At 47.8% G+C, this 21,823-nt stretch overlaps 1 protein-coding gene across 4 annotated transcripts in view; it reads right to left on the bottom strand.

The window, feature by feature from the left end:
• LOC119952085 (gamma-aminobutyric acid receptor subunit gamma-4-like) overlaps nt 1-21,823 on the bottom strand; it is a 409,052-nt gene that overhangs the window by 107,722 nt on the left and 279,507 nt on the right. For all 4 annotated transcript variants that reach the window (XR_005457758.1, XR_005457757.1, XM_038775633.1 and 1 more), the window contains exon 4: nt 6,649-6,869. Coding sequence is in view for 2 of the 4 variants with exons in the window: in XM_038775633.1 (XP_038631561.1) it covers nt 6,649-6,869 (221 nt within the window). In the remaining 2 variants the exon portion in view is untranslated. The remainder of the gene's footprint in view (nt 1-6,648; nt 6,870-21,823) is intronic.

Here is a 21,823-nt window from a genome sequence, read left to right on the forward strand (position 1 = left end):
GTTTCCACTGGCGGGTGACAGCAGAACTAGGGGACATAGCCTCAAAATAAGGGGAAGTAGATTTAGGACTGAGTTTAGGAGGAACTTCTTCACCCAAAGGGTTGTGAATCTATGGAATTCCTTGCCCAGTGAAGCAGTTGAGGCTCCTTCATTACATGTTTTTAAGGTAAAGATAGATAGTTTTTTGAAGAATAAAGGGATTAAGGGTTATGGTGTTCGGGCCGGAAAGTGGAGCTGAGTCCACAAAAGATCAGCCATGATCTAATTGAATGGCGGAGCAGGCTCGAGGGGCCAGATGGCCTACTCCTGCTCCTAGTTCTTATGTTCTTATTATGTTCTTATGGTCTGACTCCCATCCCGGTCATCTCCTGTCTGGTGCGACCTCCATCTCTGATCTCCTCTTAGGTCTAACCCCCATCTCTGTCATCTCCTGTCTGTTCTGACCCCAACCTCGATCATCTCCTGCCTTGTCTGATCCCCATCTTATCATCTCGTGTCTGGTCTGACTCCTGTCTCTGTCATCTCCTGTCTGGTATGGCCCCCTGTCTCTGTCATCTCCTGGCTCATCTGATCCCTATCTGGGTCATCTACTGTCTCGTCTGGTCTGATCTATCTGGTCTGATCTCTGCTCTGGTTTGACCCCTATCTCTGTCAACTCCTCTGTGGTCTGACACCTCTCTCTGTCATCTGCTCTGGCTTTTCTCTAAGAGATATCGGTATTCCTTGAATTCTAACCTTTTTTACATTCTCAATTGTGATTGCTCCACCCATTGGTTCCGCCTAAGCTCAGTCCTGAATCTACTTCCCTTTATTTTGAAGCTATGCCCCCTAGTTCTGTATTCACCCACCAGCTGCCAAGGGCCCATGCACTGGAATTCTTTCTGGAAACCTCTCAGCCTCTCTATCTTGCTCTCCTCTGTTGAGATGCTCCAATACGTCCTTCTTTGTCCAAGCCTTCAATAACCAAGTCCTAGATCTGTTTATGTGGATCAGGTTGAGACTGGGATTGTGTGATACTGAGTTATATCTAATGGTTGCGAATAAATTGAGCTACAGGTACTTATATCAAGAAACAATTACTTGGAGAAAGAATACTGAAAGTATATTTTCTTGCCTGAAATGTTCTCTGACTATTGCTGTTGTAATTTTGTCTGGGCTACGGGGAGTGCCCTGTTTACACGTGGAGGGAGTCTCTGCTGCATTTCTGACTAACTGCAGTGTCATAGCAGTTTTACCATCTGTCATAATATACACACAGGTATATGATGGTGCACAGACAGGCAGTGATGGACACACAGGATGACCAGTGAACACACAGAACACAGCAGCCAATCACCAGACAGGACATGACACTATAAAGCCAGAGGGCACTAGTTTACCCGCTCTCTCGGGATCCAGCCTCTGAGACAGTCAGAGCTCGTGAGCAGCAACTAGAACACACACCATGTGGCAGTAAGATAGTCTGGTCAGGTTAGCCTCAGGTCTCCAGTCAAGTCAGCATAGTGTCAACCCACAATTAAAGTATGTACGATAGTTAAGAGTTCAATAAAATTGAGTTGCATTTCTTCAAGTGTTGGAAGCCTGTCTCTCTCACTACTGCAGTAAACGCAGTCCTCGCAGACCCAGCTTACCCAACACATCACCATCCAAATCTCACCTGAAGATATAGACCCCTTTTCAGGAGCCATTCCCATGAGGCGCAGTGACTGAGATCTCGGGAGTGAGATGCCACAGCAAATCAGGATCTAGTACACAGCCACATATACTCACTTACACAAATACAGAGAAAAAGAGACACACATACAGATACAGAGAGAGACACACACAAAGGGCAGCATGGTAGCGCAAGTGGATAGCACTGTGGCTTCACAGCGGCAGGATCCCAGGTTTGATTCCCCACTGGGTCACTGTCTGTGTGGAGTCTGCACGTTCTCCCCGTGTCTGCGTGGGTTTCCTCCGGGTGCTCCGGTTTCCTCCCACAGTCCAAAGACGTGCAGGTTAGGTGGATTGGCCATACTAAATTGCCCTTAGTGTCCAAAAAGGTTAGCTGGGGTTGTTGGGTTATGGGGATAGGGTGGAAGTGAGGGATTGTGGGTCGGTGCAGACTCGATGGGCCGAATGGCCTCCTTCTGCACTGTATGTTCTATGTTCGAAATACAGAGAATGAGAAAGACACACACACGAGGAGAGGTTGAGTAGACTGGGACTGTACGTGTTGGAATTTAGAAGGCTGGGTGGGGAATCTTATAGAAACATATAAAGTAATGAAGGGAATAGATAGGATAGATGCGGGCAGGTTGTTTCCACAGGCGGGTGAAAGGAGAACTAGGGTGCATAGCCTCAAAGTAAAGGGAAGTAGATTTAGGGCTGAGCTTAGGAGGAACTTCTTCACCCAAAGGATTGTGAATCTATGGAATTCCTTGCCCAGTGAAGCAGTAGAGGCTCCTTCATTAATGGACAGCACGGTAGCATTGTGGATAGCACAATTGCTTCACAGCTCCAGGGTCCCAGGTTCGATTCCGGCTTGGGTCACTGTCTGTGCGGAGTCTGCACATCCTCCCCGTGTGTGCGTGGGTTTCCTCCGGGTGCTCCGGTTTCCTCCCACAGTCCAAAGATGTGCAGGTTAGGTGGATTGGCCATGTTAAATTGCCCTTAGTGTCCAAAATTTCCCTTAGTGTTGGGTGGGATTACTGGGTTATGGGGATAGGATGGAGGAGTTGACCTTGGGTAGGGTGCTCTTTCCAAGAGCCGGTGCAGACTCGATGGGCCGAATGGCTTCCTTCTGCACTGTAAATTCTATCATTCTATGATTCTATGATTAAATGTTTTCAAGATAAAGATAGATAGTTTTTTGAAGAATAAAGAGTTATGGTGTACGGGCCGGAAAGTGGAGCTGAGTCCACAAAAGATGAGCCATGATCTCATTGAATGGTGCAGCAGGCTCGAAGGGCCAGATGGCCTACTCCTGTTCTTATGTTCTTATGTTCTGAAATACAGAGACACAAATTTATAGAGGCAAATACAGAGAGAGACACACACACACAAATACACAGAGACACACAAATACACAGGGTGAGAGAGACGCACATAAATACAGAGACACACAACATACACAGGCCCACACACAAACACATACAGAGAGCGATACACATATACAGAAAGGCATTAACACACAAACAAGTAAAATGACATATATAAGCACACAAATATAGAGGTACATTCAAACTGACATATTCTCACACACACAGTCAGAGACATAGGCTCACGCACACACACAGACTCAGAACACAAACTGATACATATACAGTCACATATAGGGTCAGAGATGAGTCATACAAACAAACAGAGGCAACACAAACACACTCAATGACAACGCATAGTCACACTTTGACATACACTTACACATTTCGACACAAACCTTAATACACACAAACTTGCATAGGCACAGTGACTCACTCTATCAGGAGCAGGAGCCTTTTTCCCTTTCCTTCGTCCAGAATTATTGAGATCGGTCTCTCCTGGCTCCATTCTGCAACCCCACCACAGGCCGTGATCATACAGACGAGACAAAGGCTGGAATTTGGAGCTGGGTCTCTCCGTACTGGAAACCCAAAACCTTTCCGGCTTGGTAGCAATCGAGTTGAGTGTTTTATTCTCATATAGCAGGGGCAGCTGACAAAATTATAAGGGACATGGACAGAGTGGATAGTTAGAAGCTTTTTCCCAGGGTGGAAGAGTGAGTTACTCGGGGGCATAGTTTTAAGGTGCCAGGGGCAAAGTTTAGAGGGGATGTGCGAGAGATGTTTTTGCACAGACAGTAGAGGGTGCTTGGAACTCATTGCCAGAAGGTGGTGGAAGCAGGTATGATAGTGACGTTTAAGGGGCATCTTATCAATGTGACAGTGCTGCACTCGAACAATGTGTCCATAGTGACTGGCTGTGTCACCATTGGTCAATCAGATCAGAGAGCTTCACTATCCAACAATGTTTTAGTGTGATCCAGCCCATCACAGGCCCTTGCTTTGTTCTGGGTTGTTAAGAAGGTGAACGGTGTGTTAGCTTTTATTGGTAGAGGGATTGAGTTTCGGAGCCATGAGGTCATGTTGCAGCTGTACAAAACTCTGGTGCGGCCGCATTTGGAGTATTGCGTGCAATTCTGGTCGCCGCATTATAGGAAGGATGTGGAAGCATTGGAAAGGGTGCAGAGGAGATTTACCAGGATGTTGCCTGGTATGGAGGGAATATTTATGAGGGAAGGCTGAGGGACTTGAGGCTATTTTTGTTAGAGAGGTTAAGAGGTGACTTAATTGAGGCATACAAGATGATCAGAGGATTAGATAGGGTGGACAGTGAGAGCCTTTTTCCTTGGATGGTGATGTCTAGCATGAGGGGATATAGCTTTAAATTGAGGGGAGATAGATATAGGACAGATGTCAGAAGTAGGTTCTTTACTCAGAGAGTAGTAAGGACATGGAATGCCCTGCCTGCAACAATAGTGGACTCGCCAACACTAAGGGCATTCAAATGGTCATTGGGTAAACATATGGATGATAAGGGAATAGTGTAGATGGGCTTTAGAGTGGTTTCACAGGTCGGTGCAACATGGAGGGCCGAAGGGCCTGTACTGCACTGTAATGTTCTATGTTCTATTCGAGGGGTTGACAGGAGCAATTGATTTGGGTTCACACAACATGAAACAAATTATTTGTGAAATCTAAAGAAGTCTGTCACTCCATCAATTAGAAAGTACAAATTTGTTGGTTTACTCTTAATTAAAACAGGCCTGCCCAGCACACAGCTTTTAAAAGAATCCACAAGGTAATGAGGAAGCAGTGCCCACATACTCTCTCTCACTTTCTCTCTCCCTCTGCATTTATTAAGGAGCTCCTCCTGACCTCAGGCCTGGGAGATCAGTCACTGGATTCGTTCCCTCTCCCAACTCTGACCTTGCCATCATTTACTGTGAGGTTTGGAAAGCCCCAGGATGTCCTGGCCTAATCACAGACTCAACCCAGCAGGTTACCTGTGTGAACAATCTTCCTCAACATCCCAGAAGCAATGGACCAGCTGGACCTGTGGTTTCAGTGCTGCATGCTCGGGGGCTGGGGAAGGGAAGGCCTGCGTCGGTGGTAAATGTCATGCTGGTGATCTCCAGCTCTCGATTTCGTGCAGGGGCATTGCAATGAATAAGTATTCACAAGGGCTTGATTAGCCAGGCCGAAGCTTCCCCTCCCCTCCCCTCCCCTCCTCTCTCCAGAAAGGCTGAGTGTGATGACTGAGGACACAATTATTCAATGTTCACTCTGAAGGTTGACCCCTGCATTCTGCTTATTAATGAATAATGAATTGAGGGTTTTTGCTGTGAATATAGGAATTATATTTTGATTCTCAAATTTGTTTGGGCTTTGATCCCTGAAAAACATGGATTAGCTAATTTATAGCAAGTGCATGAAAAATTACAAACCATTAAAAATCATGGTTTGACTTTTAATGAGATTGATTTTTCCGTATGGGTCCAGTCCAGTAAATTGTATTTTCTCATTTTCTTTCAGCCCTTGCAAGATGTATTGAACATGGGACGAAAGACTGAAAATCAACAATCATTCAGTTCACTTGTCTATTCACCTTCTGACTGGTCATGCTAATTGGAATGTCATGTCAGGAGACCAGTGGTGAGAATGTGGGGCTGGGGCAGTGGGACAGCCATGTGATGTCAGCTTTGAATTTCGGAATATGGTGTCTGGATGCGTCCCACCATGTTGCTGTTCAAGGAACTTTCAGTGTGCTGTTAAAACTCAGCCTCCTGTTGATGTGTTCGGCAGGCTGGGTCGACGTAGGCTGCACTTGATGCAGTGTAGCGAGAGACAGACCTCCAACACTTGATAAGATGCAACACGATTTCATTTAACGTCTTAACTACTGTACATGTTCAACTGGGGCAGCACGGTAGCATTGTGGATAGCATAATTGCTTCACAGCTCCAGGGTCCCATGTTCGATTCCGGCTTGGGTTACTGTCTGTGTGGATTCTGCACATCTTCCCCGTGTGTGCGTGGGTTTCCTCTGGGTGCTCCGGTTTCCTCCCACAGTCCAAAGATGTGCAGGTTAGGTGGATTGGCCATGATAAATTGCCCTTAGTGTCCAAAATTGCCCTTAGTGTTGTGTGGGGTTACTGGGTTATGGGGGTAGGGTGGAGGTGTTGACCTCGGGTAGGGTGCTCTCTCCAGACTCAATGGGCCGAGTGCTGCACTGTAAATTCTATGATTTAAAAAAAACTGTGGGTTGACACTATACTGAGTTGACTAGAGACCTAGTACTAGCCTGACCAGACTTACTAGCTACCGCATGGTGTTTGCACTGGCTAGCTCATGAACTCTAACTATCTCAGTGGCTGGGTTCAGAGAGAGCGGGAAACCTAGTGCCCTCTGGCTTTATAGTGGTAGTGTCCTGTATGGTGATTAGCTGCTCTGTTCTGTGTGCTTACTGGTCATCCTGTGTGTCAATCACTGCCTGTCTGCACTCCATTATATACATAGATGTATATTATGACACCTGTCGTACCAAGTCTGTGCGAAGATGATATCGATGGTATACTCCTGCAACACAAGGCATTGTTTAAACCACACAACCCCAGAGTTGGCAACTTTACCTGAGAGTGTAGAGAATCTTGCCATCATTCCAGATTCGCAGCAGCTGATTGGGCGTGGTGATCCAATGAGAATCCGCCCGCTTTGAGTTTCGGAATATGGTGTCTGGGATCCAGATACGCCCCACCATGTTGCTGTTCAAGGTCAGAACTTTCAGTGTGCTGTTAAAACGCAGCCTCCTGTCATACCAAGTCTGTGCGAAGAAGATATCGATGGTATACTCCTGCAACACAAGGCATTGTTTAAAACCACACAACCCCAGACCTGGGACACTCTCCTTTCACTCATCGTTCATGCCAGTAGTAAGATGGACCTCCTCCAGTTTTGTGACTTTCTAATCGGGGCTGCGAGCCAGATTCATGATGCAAATGGTGGAGGCTGATTTCAGCTCATTCTGCCAGGGCCATGGATAAATTGCCAGAAATGCTCAGGCAGCATCAATGCATGGGAGAATTCGGCATTTTGAAAATCTCCAAAATTCAACATCTGAAAGAATGAGGCTGGCAGTAATTAGCACGTCACATTGTTAAAAGGGTAATTAAACCAAATGATACGACTTAACTTTCGGTGGTGAATTTAATGGATGACTAATGGGTGAAAACAGTTAGTTCTAGATTGAAGGTGAGACACCATTCTCCTGAAATTAACTGTGGAACAATGTAAAAGGACAACAACCTGTGGTTATTTCAGCTTAACAATCCATCTGTCGCTTGCCAAAGGTGACTGTGCCTCCTACCCATAAATAACAGTGAATACAATTAGCCCTGTCCTTTTAGCTACTGTCTCATATCCAAAACTAGTGCTTTTGGTTGATTGGGAAATTAAAAGATGTAAAATCTGAAACAGGAATTTAACCCTAGTCTAACCTGCATATTTCTGATTTTAACAGAGGTGGTTTAAGAGACAGTCAAATAATCTCGTCTCAGAAGATGGATTTCAAAGAACATAGACTCCCGTTGGAAGAACATAGAACATAGGTGTCTGTGTGTTTCCAGTTTAACAGTGCTTTGATTTTTGACTACATTTGGCTGTGTTTTCTGGATCTTGCTTTACAGAACTGCGTGTGAGCCAGGAGGAACAACAGTGATGGTTCCAAGCTCAACAAGCTGACTGATAAACAACTCACCACATCCCACAGTTTTCCCCAAACCACCACATCGCCAACACCTTAAACTTACCCTCATCAGAATCCCCCGCACCCCACCCCCCGATTACTGACCCCCAACCCCCACAATCACTGATGTAGCCCCAGTCCCTCACTGCAGTACATGATCTTGCATCAGCTCCGCTCCCACACAATTATCCCGAAGTTTCCAAACCAACAGGTATGGCGGAGATAGTGGCGTGAGTGGTATTCTCGCTAGACTAGTAATCCACAGACCCACGGTAATGCTTTGGGATCCCGGTTTGAATCCCACCATTGCAGATGGTGGAATTTCAATTCAATAATAATCTGGAATTGAAAGTATAACGGTGACCATGAAATCATTGTTGGTTGTTGTAAAAACACGTCTGGTTCACTGATGTCCTTCAGAGAAGGAAATAGGCCGTCCTTACCCGGTTCTGGCCTACATGTGACTCCAGACCCACACAGCAATGCGGTTGACTCTTGACAACAAATGCCCACATCCCACGATCAAAGAAGAAGAAACTACTCACCCTCGGCCTCATGGTCACTATCCCAGCAGCACAAAACTTTATCTATTCCGGATCATAGCCCTGCCTGTAGCCTTCCCTGTCTCCCAGCAAGCCACAGCTGTCAATCAGACCGACTTTCAAGCTTATTAAAAAAAATGCACCAAATCTAAGGAGTTAAAACTCCTTGATGTTTGGGGGAACCTGAGCGTATGTCAAAAACAATGTCAAAACAGTGGGAGGCATTCAAAAGAGATTCTACTGACATACTGTAGACATGTTCCTAAAACGATAAAGGGTGTCACTGCCAAATCTGGAATCCCCCTGGTTATACAGAAGCATACAGGGTACGAAAAAGCAGAGAAAGAAAGCATAAGACAGTCAGAAAAGCTTAATACTACAGCAAACCTAGAGGAATATAGAAGTACAGGTGTGAAGTAAAAATGGAAATTAGGAAAGCAAAGAGAGGTTATGCAAACATAAAAGGTAACCCAAAGATGTATTTCAAGTACATTAATAGGAAGGGAATTACTAAGGCGGCATCGCAGCACAGTGGCTAGCACTGTTGCTTCACAACGCCAGCATCCCAGGCTCAATTCCCAGCTTGGGTCAATGTCTGTGTCTAATATGGTAAGCAGTCTTACAACACCAGGTTAAAGTCCAACAGGTTTGTTTCAAACACGAGCTTTCGGAGCACGGCTCCTTCTTCAGGTGAATGAGGATGATATGTGTCTAATATGCACATTCTCCCCATGTCTGCATGGGTTTCCTCCGGGTCCTCCGGTTTCCTCCCACAAGACCCGATAGACACGTTTTAGATAATTTGGACATTCTAAGTTCTTCCTCAGTGTACCCGAACAGGCATCAGAATGTGGCGACTCGGAGCTTTTCACAGTAACTTCATTGCATTGTTAATGTAAGCCTACTTGTGACAATGAAGATTTTTTTCAAAAAGGAAAAGATAGGGGACCAGGGGTGAACGGCGCCAGCGGGACTCCGTTGTGTCGGAGCGGTAACTTGGCCCATCCGGGCCGGAGAATCGGCGCCCCCGCCGGATCCAGTGGCCCGCGGCCGGTGCCACGCCAAACGCGCCAGTGCAAATGGTGCCGATTCTCCACACCTCAGAGAATCGCGTGGCGGCATTGGGGCGTCGTGGTGCGGTTGCTCCAATTCTCCAGCCCGGCGCGGGGGGTACATGATAATTTGTGGGTTGGTTCAGAATATGTGGGCAGGGATCTCAATGAATAATTTGTCTCTGTCTTCACTAAGGAGAGAGACGATTCATGCATTCTAGTTACAGAGGAGGATTGTGAATTGTTAGATTAGCACAGTGAGAAGAAGTACTGGAGAGACTGACAACCTTAAAGGTGGATAAATCATCAGGGCCGGATGGATTATATCCTAGGCTGCTGAAAGATACCAGGGAGGAAATAACGGATGCTCCGAGTAGAATTTTCCAATCCTCATGAGATACAGGTAAGACCACAGAGGATTGGAGTCTGCGAGCATTATATCATTATTTAAAAAGGGTGCAAAGGAAAAAATTACAGAAAATTATAATCTAGTCAATCTAAGCAAATTATTGGGAACAATTCTGAGAGAAAGGATAAAGGGCAGGATTTATCGACCACCCCACCACATGTCTTTCAGTAGGGCAGGCAGCCTGCCAGTGGGATTATATCCATCCTGCCATTGTCAATGGGATTTCCAATGGCAGCAGCCCTCGTCGCCAGGAAACTCATGTGCCAGCGTGCATCAGAATTTCCCGCCGCGTGGACAACCAAAATGTCACTTGGAAAGGCTCAGACTGATCAGGGATAGCCGGCATGGTTTTGTCAGGGGAAGATCGTGTCTTCCTAACCTAATAGCATTTTGTAACGAAGTTACAAGGAGGATCGATGAGGGTAGTGTCATGGTTGTTGTCTACACGGATTTCAGTAAGGATTTGACAAAGTCCTACGTGGTTAGAAAAGTGAGATCACATGGGATATAGGGGAAGGTGGTGAGTTGGATCCAAAAGTAGCTCAGTGACAGGGTATTGGCCGATGAAGGTTTTTGTGACTAGAGAGCGGCTTCCAGTGGTGTTCCACAAGGCTCAGAATTGAGGTCCTTTGCTGTTTATTATATATATTAATGATTTTGACACAAATGTGGCAGGTGTGATTGGGAAATTTGCAAATGACACAAAAATTGGCCATGTAGTTGCTAGTGAAGAGGACAGATGTTGACTCCGGGATAATACGTTCAGCGGGCAAATACGTTCTGGCAAACAGAATTCAACCTGGAAAAGTGTGAGGTAATGCATTTGGGGAGGGCAAATAAACCATGGAAATACTCAATAAACAGGAAGATATTGAGGGGAGTTGAGGCAGTAATAGACCTTGGAGCGCATTCCACAGGTCCTTGAAGGTGGCAGGACAGGTGGACAATGTGGTCAAGATAACAGATGGAATTATTTCCTTTATTGGGTGAGTTATTGAATACAAAAGCCGGGATGTAATGATGGAACTGTATAAAACATTGATTCGGCCAGAGCTAGAGCTTTGTACACGGTTCTGGTCCTCACGGTAGCCTGGTGGTTAGCATCAATGCTTCACAGCTCCAGGGTCCCAGGTTCGATTCCCGGCTGGGTCACTGTCTGTGTGGAGTCTGCACGTCCTCCCCGTGTGTGCGTGGGTTTCCTCCGGGTGCTCCGGTTTCCTCCCACAGTCCAAAGATATGCGGGTTAGGTGGATTGGCCATGCTAAAATTGCCCGTAGTGTAAGGTTAATGGGAGGATTGTTGGGTTACGGGTATACGGGTTACGTGGGTTTAAGTAGGGTGATCATTGCTCGGCACAACATCGAGGGCCGAAGGGCCTGTTCTGTGCTGTACTGTTCTATGTTCTATGTTCTATGGTCACCACATTACACGAAGGACATTTGCTCTGCAGAGAGTTCAGAGGAGATTTACAAGAATGCAGCCAGAGCTTGAAAATTGCAGCTGTGAGGGGGAGATAGATAGGCTAGGGTTGTTTTCCCTAGAACAGAGAAGACTAAGGGGTGAACTAATTGAGATGTACAAAATTATGAGGAGCCTAGGGTAGACAGGAAAGTGTTAATAGCCGAGGGGTCAACCGAGGGGTCAATTACCAGTGGAAAGATATTTAAGATGATTGGTAGAAAGATTAGAGAGGACGGGAGGAAAAACCTTTTCACCCAGAGGGTGCTTTGGAATTCATTGCCTAAGTTGGCGATTGAGGCTGAAATGCTCAACTAATTTGAAAGGTACCTGTATCTGTATCTGCAGTATTATAACCTGCAAGGACAGGGAGCTGGAAAGTGGGATTAGAATGAGCGGTTAGCTCCCTTTTCCTCTTTTTTAGCCAGCAGAGACACAATGGGCTGAATGGCCTCTTACCATAACCTTTCTATGGATCTCTGGTTTGGGCTGAGTGACAAGGACATCTGCCTATACGGAGTCTGCACATTCTCCCTGTGCCTGCGTGGGTTTGCTCCAGGTGCTCCAGTTTCCTCCCGGTCATGCAGGGCAGCACGGCAGCACAAGTGGATAGCACTGTGGCTTCACAGTGCCAGGGTCCCAGGTTTGATTCCCCACTGGGTCACTGTCTGTGAGGACTCTGCACGTTCTCCCAGTGTCTGCATGGGTTTCCTCCGGGTGCCCTGGTTTCCTCCCACAGTCCAAAGATGTGCAGGTTCGGTAGATTGGCCATGATAAATTGCCCTTAGTGACCAAAAAGGTTTGGAGGAGTTATTGGGTTAGAGGGATATGGTGGAAGTGAGGGCTTAAGTGGGTCGGTGCAGATTTTATGGGCCATATGGCCTCCTTCTGCACTGTATGTTCTATGTAGATAGGGCAGGAGAGTGGGCCCATTCGGAGGGTCAATGCAGACTCGATGGGCCGAATGGCCTCCTTCTGCACTGTAGTGATTCTATGGATTTGCATATTCACATTGGTCATTCAATGTCAAACCTGCTTCATGTAGGCTTTCAAGCAATGATCATGTTCCTCTCTCAATGAACCTCTTTTGTACAGAACATTATCCATAATGCAAATTACTCTTTCTGTGCCTTTCAGGGTCTGAGATATCGTTTTTTGGAATATCTCGGGTACAGAAGCAATTCTGAATGGTAACTTGTTAAAACAATAATGAATAAATGGCTTGATAAAAATAGTTACGGATCCAGATTCTTTGTCCAGAGGCAACAGCTAAAAACCACTGTTCAAATCTAATTTTGTGAAGAGGGCATCTTTTGCTAATTTGGTGAGACTTTCATCTACGGATGCCATTGTGTGGATCATGCGCTCTATTGACTTGTTTAATTGAGTTAAATCCACACAGATTCTAAATGAACCACTAGATTTTGTACTGTGACTATTCCTGAAAACCACTGTCAGTTTGGTACTGGAGAGATGACTTCTTGTTCTGACACAGAATCATAGAATCCCTACGATGCAGAAGGAGGCCATTTGGTCCATTGAGTATACACCGACCCTCTAAAAGGGCACCCTACCTAGGCATTAGGCAGGGGAGTCTTCCCGATGCTGTCACCCCATAATCCCACCTAACCTTTGGACACGAAGGGCGGAATTCTCCGCAAGGAGAGGTTCACGATGGCGTCGGAAGCCTCTCCCGGCCCCCTATTCTCCCCTCCCCGGAGGGATAGGAGGGCCGTACCGGGAAACTTGGCCGCCGGGCCTTGTCCTTGGCTTCAAGGCCCGGCGCGCCAAGAATGACGCCGCGGCGGTGCCTAATGACGTCAGCCGCGCATGCACGGGTTGGGCAGCTCAAACCCGCACATGCGCGGTTGCCGTCTTTCCCCTCAGCAAGATGTGGCGGCTTGATCTTGCGGGGCGGCGGAGGGGAAAGAGTGCATCCCCTTGAGACGCTGGCCCGACGTTCGGTGGGAACCAATCGCGGGCCTGCCCCCTCCCGAGCACGGTCGTGGTGCTCGATCCCCGATCCGTGAAAAACGGCGGCCCTCGTTTCTCCGAGCGGTGTGTCGCAAAACCGGACACGTCATTTTGGGGGGGTGGGAGAATAGCGGGAGGTGCGGGAGCGGACCTCCCGCTATTCTCCCACCCACCGTGGTTGCGGAGAATCGCGCCCAATTTCTCACGGCCAATCCACCAAACCTGCACATCTTTGGACTGTGGGTGGAATCCGGAACACCTGGAGGAAACCCACGCAGACACGGGGAGAATGTATAAACTCCACACAGTCACCCAAGGTTTTAGTTGAAAACGGGTCCCTGGCACTGTGAAGCAGCAGTGCTAACCACTGTACCACCGTGCCACCCATAAAGTGTGTTCAATCTCCCTCTTGATTCTGTCTAAGAGTGGTTGAGGGACTTTCCTCACGGTGAAGAGACTTGGCATCTGCATTTAGGGTTATGTAATGTTCTGTCTTCAGATTTCCTAATCCTGAAAATAGGGATGGAAATTAACGTCTGACTACATTACTGGACTGCTGGTCAGCAGTTTTATCAGCCTGGACTGCAAGCTACATTTCTGCTCAATAATGATGACTCCCGGTTCTATATAACATATAGCGGTTCAATAATTTCTTTATCATTGTATCTCAATTATTACAGCTGGTCCCCAGACAAATTCTCCAATTTGTTAAAAAGTGTGAGGAAGAATTAGCTGACTCCCCTTCTTTATCGAACACCACCATCCTCCTCTCTCCTTCCCTCCTCCCCTTTCAGTTGGTCGCAACAAGGTTAATATAAAAGGGATCTCTTCCCCCTTGGATACCTTTCCCCAGTCCAAATATTTTTACTTTTTAGAAGGACACAATTTAACCATTTTCTGGAGTCAAAGAATGAGTAAGTTTATTAGTTTTTAAAAACCCGAGAAAATAATAAAAACACAACACACGCATTCACACACTGATCAGAAAAGAAAGGTTAAAAGTCCAGGTAAAAGATGGAAATATATAAATCGGTCTTTGGCTTTTCCATGAGTGCAGAAAGGAAATCGCTTATTGTCACAAGTAGGTTTCAAATGAAGTTACTGTGAAAAGCCCCTAGTCGCCACATTCCGGCACCTGTTCAGGGAAGCTGGTACGGGAATTGAACCGTGCTGCTGGCCTGCCTTGGTCTGCTTTCAAAGCCAGCTCTTTAGCCCTGTGCTAAACCAGCCCCTGATGATGAAATATTGCAGCCATTAAGTTGGATGATTGTAGTAGAGCTGACTTTAGCAGTTTAGCAGTTAGTTTGGAGACATTGGATTCTGCTGAGCTTTCCCCCAACAAGTGAGAGAGAGAAAGAGTTAGAAAGTTTTGCCTGTAAGCTGCAAGGGTGACTGACTTCTGTTTCTCCTTGTTTCTGTGTCACATACATGTTGACACACCATAACACATAGAATCATAGCATCCCTACAGTGCAGAGGGAGGCCATTCAGCCCATCGAGTGCGCCGACGCTCCAAAAGAGCACCCTACCTATGACCACATCCCCGCCCTATCCTCAGAAACCCATTCAACCTTTGGGCACTAAGTGGCAATTTTGCACGACTAAACTATGTTGGTAAAGGGTAAAGACTCCAAATCGATCCTTTGAGCAGGATCCCCCTGAGAGACAAACACCACCCTGATAATGGATAGGTAGTGTGACTCTGAACTCCACTTTTTAAATCAAGTCAGTTTATCAAACTAATTGGGTTTTGCTCGAATAAGGACAGCCAGGTGCCTCGCTCAGAGTGCGATTCCCTGACCCCACGCCGGGTGGGAGAATCGCGGGAGTGCTGGGCGAATCATGCCACGCCGCCCTGGCACCCGCAAGCGATTCTCCCACCCACCCCCAAAAGGGCGTGTCGCGTTTTGCGACAGGCCGCTCGGAGAATCGCTGCTCCAGTTGAGCGCCGATTCTCTGGCCCGGATGGGTCGAGCGGCCTGGCTAATACGACCGGTTCACGCCGGCGCCAACCACACCTGGTCGCTGCCGGAGTGAACAGCGCGCGACCGCTGCGTGTGGGGCCTGTGTGGTGCTCAGGATGGGTATCGCCCGCGATCGGTGCCCAGCGATCATCGGGCCGGCGTCTCTGAAAGACGCACTCTTTTCCCTCCGCCGCCCCGCAGGATCACTCCGACATGTCTTGGCGGGGCAGCGGAGGGGAAGACGGTAACCGCGCATGCGCGGCTGACATCATTTAGGCGCCGCCGGCCGCGTCATTTAGGCGGTGCCGCTTTGATGCAAGCGTCAAGGCCCGGCGCCTGAGATTGATGCGCCACCGCTCCTAGCCCCCTGGGGGTGGGAGAATAGAACCTCCGACACCGGAGTGAAACACTCCGGGTTTCACTCTGGCTTCGGCATTTTGTCTCCCTTTGGGAGAATCACGGCCTCAGTCTCTGAGTTCAAGATTAGCATCCCATCATATGACTCAGAGCTTCAGTTACTAAACTACGTCGATCCTGCAAATTGTCACTCATAAATCTAACTGTCACACTGTGAAGAAAACCCAGGGCCACCCATTAGTGAGAACCTGTTTCATAGAAGATCAGCTAAAGGAGAGAGACATAATTCACCATGGAACAAAGTACATCACTTCACGGCAAGTACATTCTGACATTGACACACTGCAGTGCTGCTTGTGTTACAACACCCTGGGCTAGTGCACGGTCAGTTCCAGCCCCACTCATCCCAGAGTCACAACACAAGTGAATTAACCAATACTTCTTAGAAAAATACCCAAAGTCTTTGACCCTTGGCTGCCCAATAATTACAGTCACCAGGTTTGTAAGTTTAAACACAATTACTGCTTATTACTGCTTATCACAAAATATGCAGTAAGTACAACTGAATAATGACAAGCTAATACCTATTGCCCACTTTAACTGTCCTATCCGCTACCCACGCACACAAGACAAACATACACAGGGGGGGGGAGGGGTGAAAAATAATGAGGAAGAAAATCAAAAGGTCTTTGCTCCGGTGGTTCTTTAGCACACTTTCTCCACAGCATGCTTGCTGGTTAAAGCCTCTGGTTTGCAGCCGGTAATAGTCTTTGTTGGAGAGTCATTCATTCAGGGTCCCAGTAGCTTAGAAAATGCAATACTCACAGGCAGCAGGCTTTCTGGAAATACATATTGACCGGGATTCCTGGCCAAGTGTCGATGCCGGCGTCAAAACCGACATGAGTGACGCCGGCATAACAGGCCTCCAGGGCCCAGTCATTCATCCCTTCCTCGGGGGCTAGAACTGAGGTGGAATGCTGAGCACTGCTCCGGCCCCAAAAGCCGGCCCTATAAGGCAGGCACGGGTCCGCCCATGCACGCGCCACGGCCGGCGTGGGTCCGCGCATGCGTGCCGCAGCCATCTCCACACCTGCCCCCGGGAAATATGGCGGAGCCCTACAGGAGTCTGATGCGGAGGAACATAGGCCCCCCCAGAATGAGCACACCCGCTGATTGTTAGCCTCTGATCACGGGCCTGGCTACCGTGGAGGCCCCCCCCGGAGGTGGTTCCCACGCACCCTCACCAGAACGCCGAGGTTCCGTCTGATAGGACCATACACGAACGAACGCGGCAGGACTCGGCGGAACTTGGCGGGCACTCGACCCGTCGAGTGCGGAGCTGCTTTCAATGGTTCCTGACCGGCGCAGCGGCGATCGTGCCGGCGCGATTGGTGCCGATTCTCCAGTCGCCAGAGAATCGGCAGCCTGGCGTGGGAGCAGCGTGGTGGGATTCGTGCGCCCCCGCGGCGATTCTCCAACCCGGTGCGGGCTCGGAGAATCCAGCCCCCTATTTCTCATCAAGCTGACCTTCAGCACAAGGTTCGCATTCAGAACTTATCTCTCTGTAGAGACACTTTTGTTCATATCAAACCTTGCTTTCAGCTTGTGGTTTGACTTCAGGCCTCTGCAGTCTCAAGAGAATGGCTGGAGAGAGAGTCGGCCCTCACTGTGACCTTCTGGTGAAGATTAGTCAGATCTCTTTTGGAGAGAGAGAGAGAGAGAGTTAGTTAGATCTCTTCATCAGGCTGACAGTATCAAAACTGAAACCAAACTGGAATCTCTGGACTCTGAAAAGTCTTCCTGTGGCATCATATCCAATCACCACCTGTTACCGGGCAGAACACAGCCTTTTGGGTCAATTAATTAATTATCGGCCAAATCAATTAAGTCAAGACCTAGCCAATCTCTGTCAATCTGGACAGTCCACAGCTCCAGTTTGAATCAGCACAGACGAACACAGTGACCTCTCGTGCTGCTGAAAGCCTCTTCTTGAATTAAAGGCACAGGCTCTGGCTTTTTTCCTGCTTGAATGAAAGAAGCAGGCTGCCTTAAAGGCACATTCCATAAATCATCCATGGATCAAAAATGTAACTGCAAAAATAAAAGAAAGGAGAAAGAACAGAATAAACAGGGAATAGATAGGAAGGACCATTACACATAATATAGCGAAGCAGAGATATACAGGAAGGACTCCTGGGGCAGCTCGGTAGCATTGTGGATAGCATAATTGCTTCACAGCTCCAGGGTCCCAGGTTCGATTCTGGCTTGGGTCACTGTCTGTGTGGAGTCTGCACATCCTTCCCGTGTGTGTGTGGGTTTCCTCCGGGTGCTCCGGTTTCCTCCCACAGTCCAAAGATGTGCAGGTTAGGTGGATTGGCTATGATAAATTGCCCTTAGTGTTGGGTGGGGTTACTGGGTTATGGGGATAGGGTAGAGGTGTTGACCTTGGGCAGGGTGCTCTTTCCAGGAGCCGGTGCAGACTCAATGGGCCAAATGGCCTCCTTCTGCACTGTAAATTCTATGATATAATTCTATGACTCATGTTGCTTACAGTATCTATTAGGGATTTCAGCTAACAAATGTTGAGCAGGAACAATCGAGTTAGATTTTTGTGAGGTTGGCTCAGAGTAGCCAGGAATAGAGAAGGTGCACAATTGGTCAGGTACTTATTAGCTGCAATCTAATTGAATGATATATCATAGTCCCTTAAGTTATGCTATATATAGCATAACTTAAGGGACTAAGTGGCCTCCTATAAAATCTCCCTCAATCTCCTTTGCTCCAAGAAGAACAACACCATCTTATCCCACCTAACCTCGAAGTCCTTCAATGACCTTGTGGAGTTGGTGGCCAATCAGTATGAGCTCAAACGGTCAGTGATTATGTAACTGTGTCAGTTTAACGTGGCCCCGGGGGTGTCAGTGACAGAATTTCTGACATGGCTCCAAAGGCTGGCAAGAGATTGTGAGTTTGGTCCATTCCTCACCGAGATGTTAAGGGACTGTTTGGTGTGCAGGATCAGCAATGTGGTAACCCAGAGGCAGTTATTGGCAGAGCCAATCTTCGACCTGAAATGAGCCACTGAACTAGCCCTATCATGCGGGAATGCTGACAAAGGGTTCAGGAGCTTCAGGATTCAATTGACCACAGGGTCTACAGAATTGGATAAACCCCATGATCCAATCGTAACCAAAGCAGCAACCAAGTATGTAATGTTCCATCCGGCCTTAATGGTCAGGGGCCACCACAGACCAGCAGGACACCACATCGGAGGGTGGTGGGGTGTACCAGTGACATTGCCACATTTGCGGTCATAGAACGGGTGGCAACCAAGGCAACCAGAATTGACAAAAAACATATAGCCCTGGCCAAATGACAAAGCCTTCCCGAGCCAAGACCTTGCACTTGGCCCAGCCCAAGGAGAATGACCCAATGCAGCTGAATTGCACCAATTAGGATTAGATTTCAAATCAACGGTAATCCCTGGTAATGGAGATCAAAACAGGAAAATATCCAGGCCATTAAGAGAGCCTCGGAACCAGAAAACATGACTGAATTGAGGTTGTTTTGGGGGCTCGTGAACTACTATGGGAAAGTTATACCAAACTTAGCCACCCCTACACATGCTGCTGAAAAAGAACCAAAGATAGGGCTAGGATTATGGGGAGCACCACTATAGGAAGCCTTTGCAAGAGTAAAAAGACAGCTACTATCTTCCCAGCAATTGACACATTACAGCCCTTCAAGAACACTCGCCGTCATGTGCGATGCCTCCGCTTGTGACATTGGAGCAATTATCCCATCGGTGGGACGATCGTATAGAATGCTCAATAGCATATGTATCTTGGACCCTGGTTGATACGTAGCGTCACTACGTATAGAAAAATGAGGATTGCCCTTGTGTCTACTGGTGCCATTTCTTTATGAATGATCATAAGCCCCTGCTGGGCCTCTTCAAGGTGGACAAGGAAATTCCTCCCTTAGCCTCAGTGCAGATTTGGCACTGGACTTTGTCATTTGAGCATCACCCTGGTGTACAGTGAGAAATCGCTGATGCCCTCAGTCTACTCCTGCTGCCTACTCCCCCCCCCCCCCCCCCCCCATTCCACCAGAATCCCAGAATTCAGCCAACAGTGCAAAAGGAGGCCATATGGACCATCATGTCTGCACCAACCCTCTGAAAGAGCACCTTGCCTAGGCCAACTGCCCCTCAACCCAATCTAACCTTTGGACACTAAGGAGCAATTTAGCACGGCCAATCCACTTAACCTGCGCATCTTTGGATTATGGGAGGAAAACGGAGAACCCAGAGAAAACCCACGCAGATACAGAGTGAATGTGCAAACTCTACACAGACAGTCGCCCTCAGTCAAAATCGAACCCGGGTCACTAGCGCTGTGAGGCAGCAATGCTAACCACTCTGCCACCATGCTGCCACAGTAACAAATAATGGACAAAGTTGTGGCAACGCAGAACTTTATGTACACTCTACCCGTGACAGCCATGTAGATCCATAAGTTGTCCCAGAGGGACCCCACATTGTTAAAACTACACCACATCATTCTACACAGCGGGTTGCAGAGAAGTCCCCCAACAGCGTGACAGCCTACATCACTGAGCAGCAGGAGCTCTCTATGGAGAATGGTGTTCTCCTATGGGGAGCTCACATGATTGTCCCATGGCCGGGTCAACACACGATCCTGCAGGACCTGCAAAGTGGATACCTTGGGACGTCGAAGATGAAGCTACTCACGAGGAGCGATGTATGTTGGCTTGGAATCAATGGCGACATCTAGCGCATGGTAAAATGGTGCTCGGCCTGTGAGGAACACCAGAAGCTCCCTCCATCGGCCTTGCTCCATTCTTGGGATTGGCCATGGCGCCCCTGGATGCACTTGCATGTCAACTTCACCAGGACATTCATGGGGCCGTTATTCCTGGACCTCATGGATGCCCATCTGAAATGGCTGGACGTACAGCGGATGCCAACTACCAACTTGCCGTGGAAATTATAATAAAGACAAATACTTCGAGGCTTCGATTCAGGAATTTATTTGACACAAATATTTGCGGAGAGGCCCATAGTCTGGCTGAGTAGCCATTCCACAGTACTCTGAATTATACAGTTAAAAACCATTATATTTATAGTGTGAAATAAACAATGTTAAAGAGATAAAACCTTAGAACATATGCAAGAGGAAATACAAATGTTTTGCCCTTGGTTTAAAAACAACTCTAGTATGCATTATGTTGTCCCTCGGAAGAACAACTTATCATAATAAGGCTGAGTCCAAAACATTAAGCAGTATTTTGTTTACGTTACCTGATCTACTTATTTTCGGACAACGGGACCCCGTTCACTCATGTGGAATTCCAATAATTTATGTGTGCCAATGGGATAAAGCACTTCAGTGCGTCCACCATCCCTTGTACTGCCATACAGTCAAGAGGCACAAACCACCGTGGGACATTATCCAGGCTGACAGGATGACGATTACTTGGCCATGGGCATAGACACGGAAGTTACAGTTCCTGACAATGCTGCAATTGAAGCCAAGGCCCTGGCAGTGTCCCTCCGTCATTCATCACAGAAAGGGTGATCCATGACTCGATACACACCCCCTGACATGGCCCCACCACTGGCAGAGGCGCAGCCAAGTGCCAAGTGGTGAAGAAGGCTTGCCACTGAAGGGGAACCTTCGGACTGAGGTGATGGAGGGTTGTAGTACACCTGACAAGGAGACAAGGGCTATGGCGATACACAAATCAAACTCCCTATTGGACTCCTGGAAAACAAGCTTACTCGCTAGTGGGCGGGACTCATTACCTTGCTCTGTAAAAGCCTTCCCAGATGGGGACCAGCATTCCTGACTGGGACTTATAGTGTGTGTACGCCGTCATAGCGGCCACTTCCTTTGACCCGAGTAAACCTCTGTTTGCTTACGTTCTCTGGGTGGGACCAGGACTGATGTCCTTGGCTGGGGGGGGGGGGGGGGGGGGGGGGTTACTTGCCAGAGCGGTTGGCGAGGGTTTAAACTAATATGATGGGGGTGGGACCCTATGTAAGGATTCAGAGCAGGGGGAATCAAGAACAAGGGAAAAACACAGCAAGAGAATTTGAAAACTGATTGGCAGAAAAACCAAGGGCTAGTATCAGATAATGACACTGTAAGAAATAGTGCAAAGAACAAAGAAAAGTACAGCACAGGAACAGGTAGGCACAGGCCCTCCAAGCCTGTGCCGACCACGCTGCCTGTCTAAACTAAAATCTTCTACACTTCCGGGGTCATCCTATTCATGTATTTGT

Source organism: Scyliorhinus canicula, chromosome 17 (genome assembly GCF_902713615.1).
Source record: "Scyliorhinus canicula chromosome 17, sScyCan1.1, whole genome shotgun sequence".
Classification (NCBI taxonomy): domain Eukaryota; kingdom Metazoa; phylum Chordata; class Chondrichthyes; order Carcharhiniformes; family Scyliorhinidae; genus Scyliorhinus; species Scyliorhinus canicula.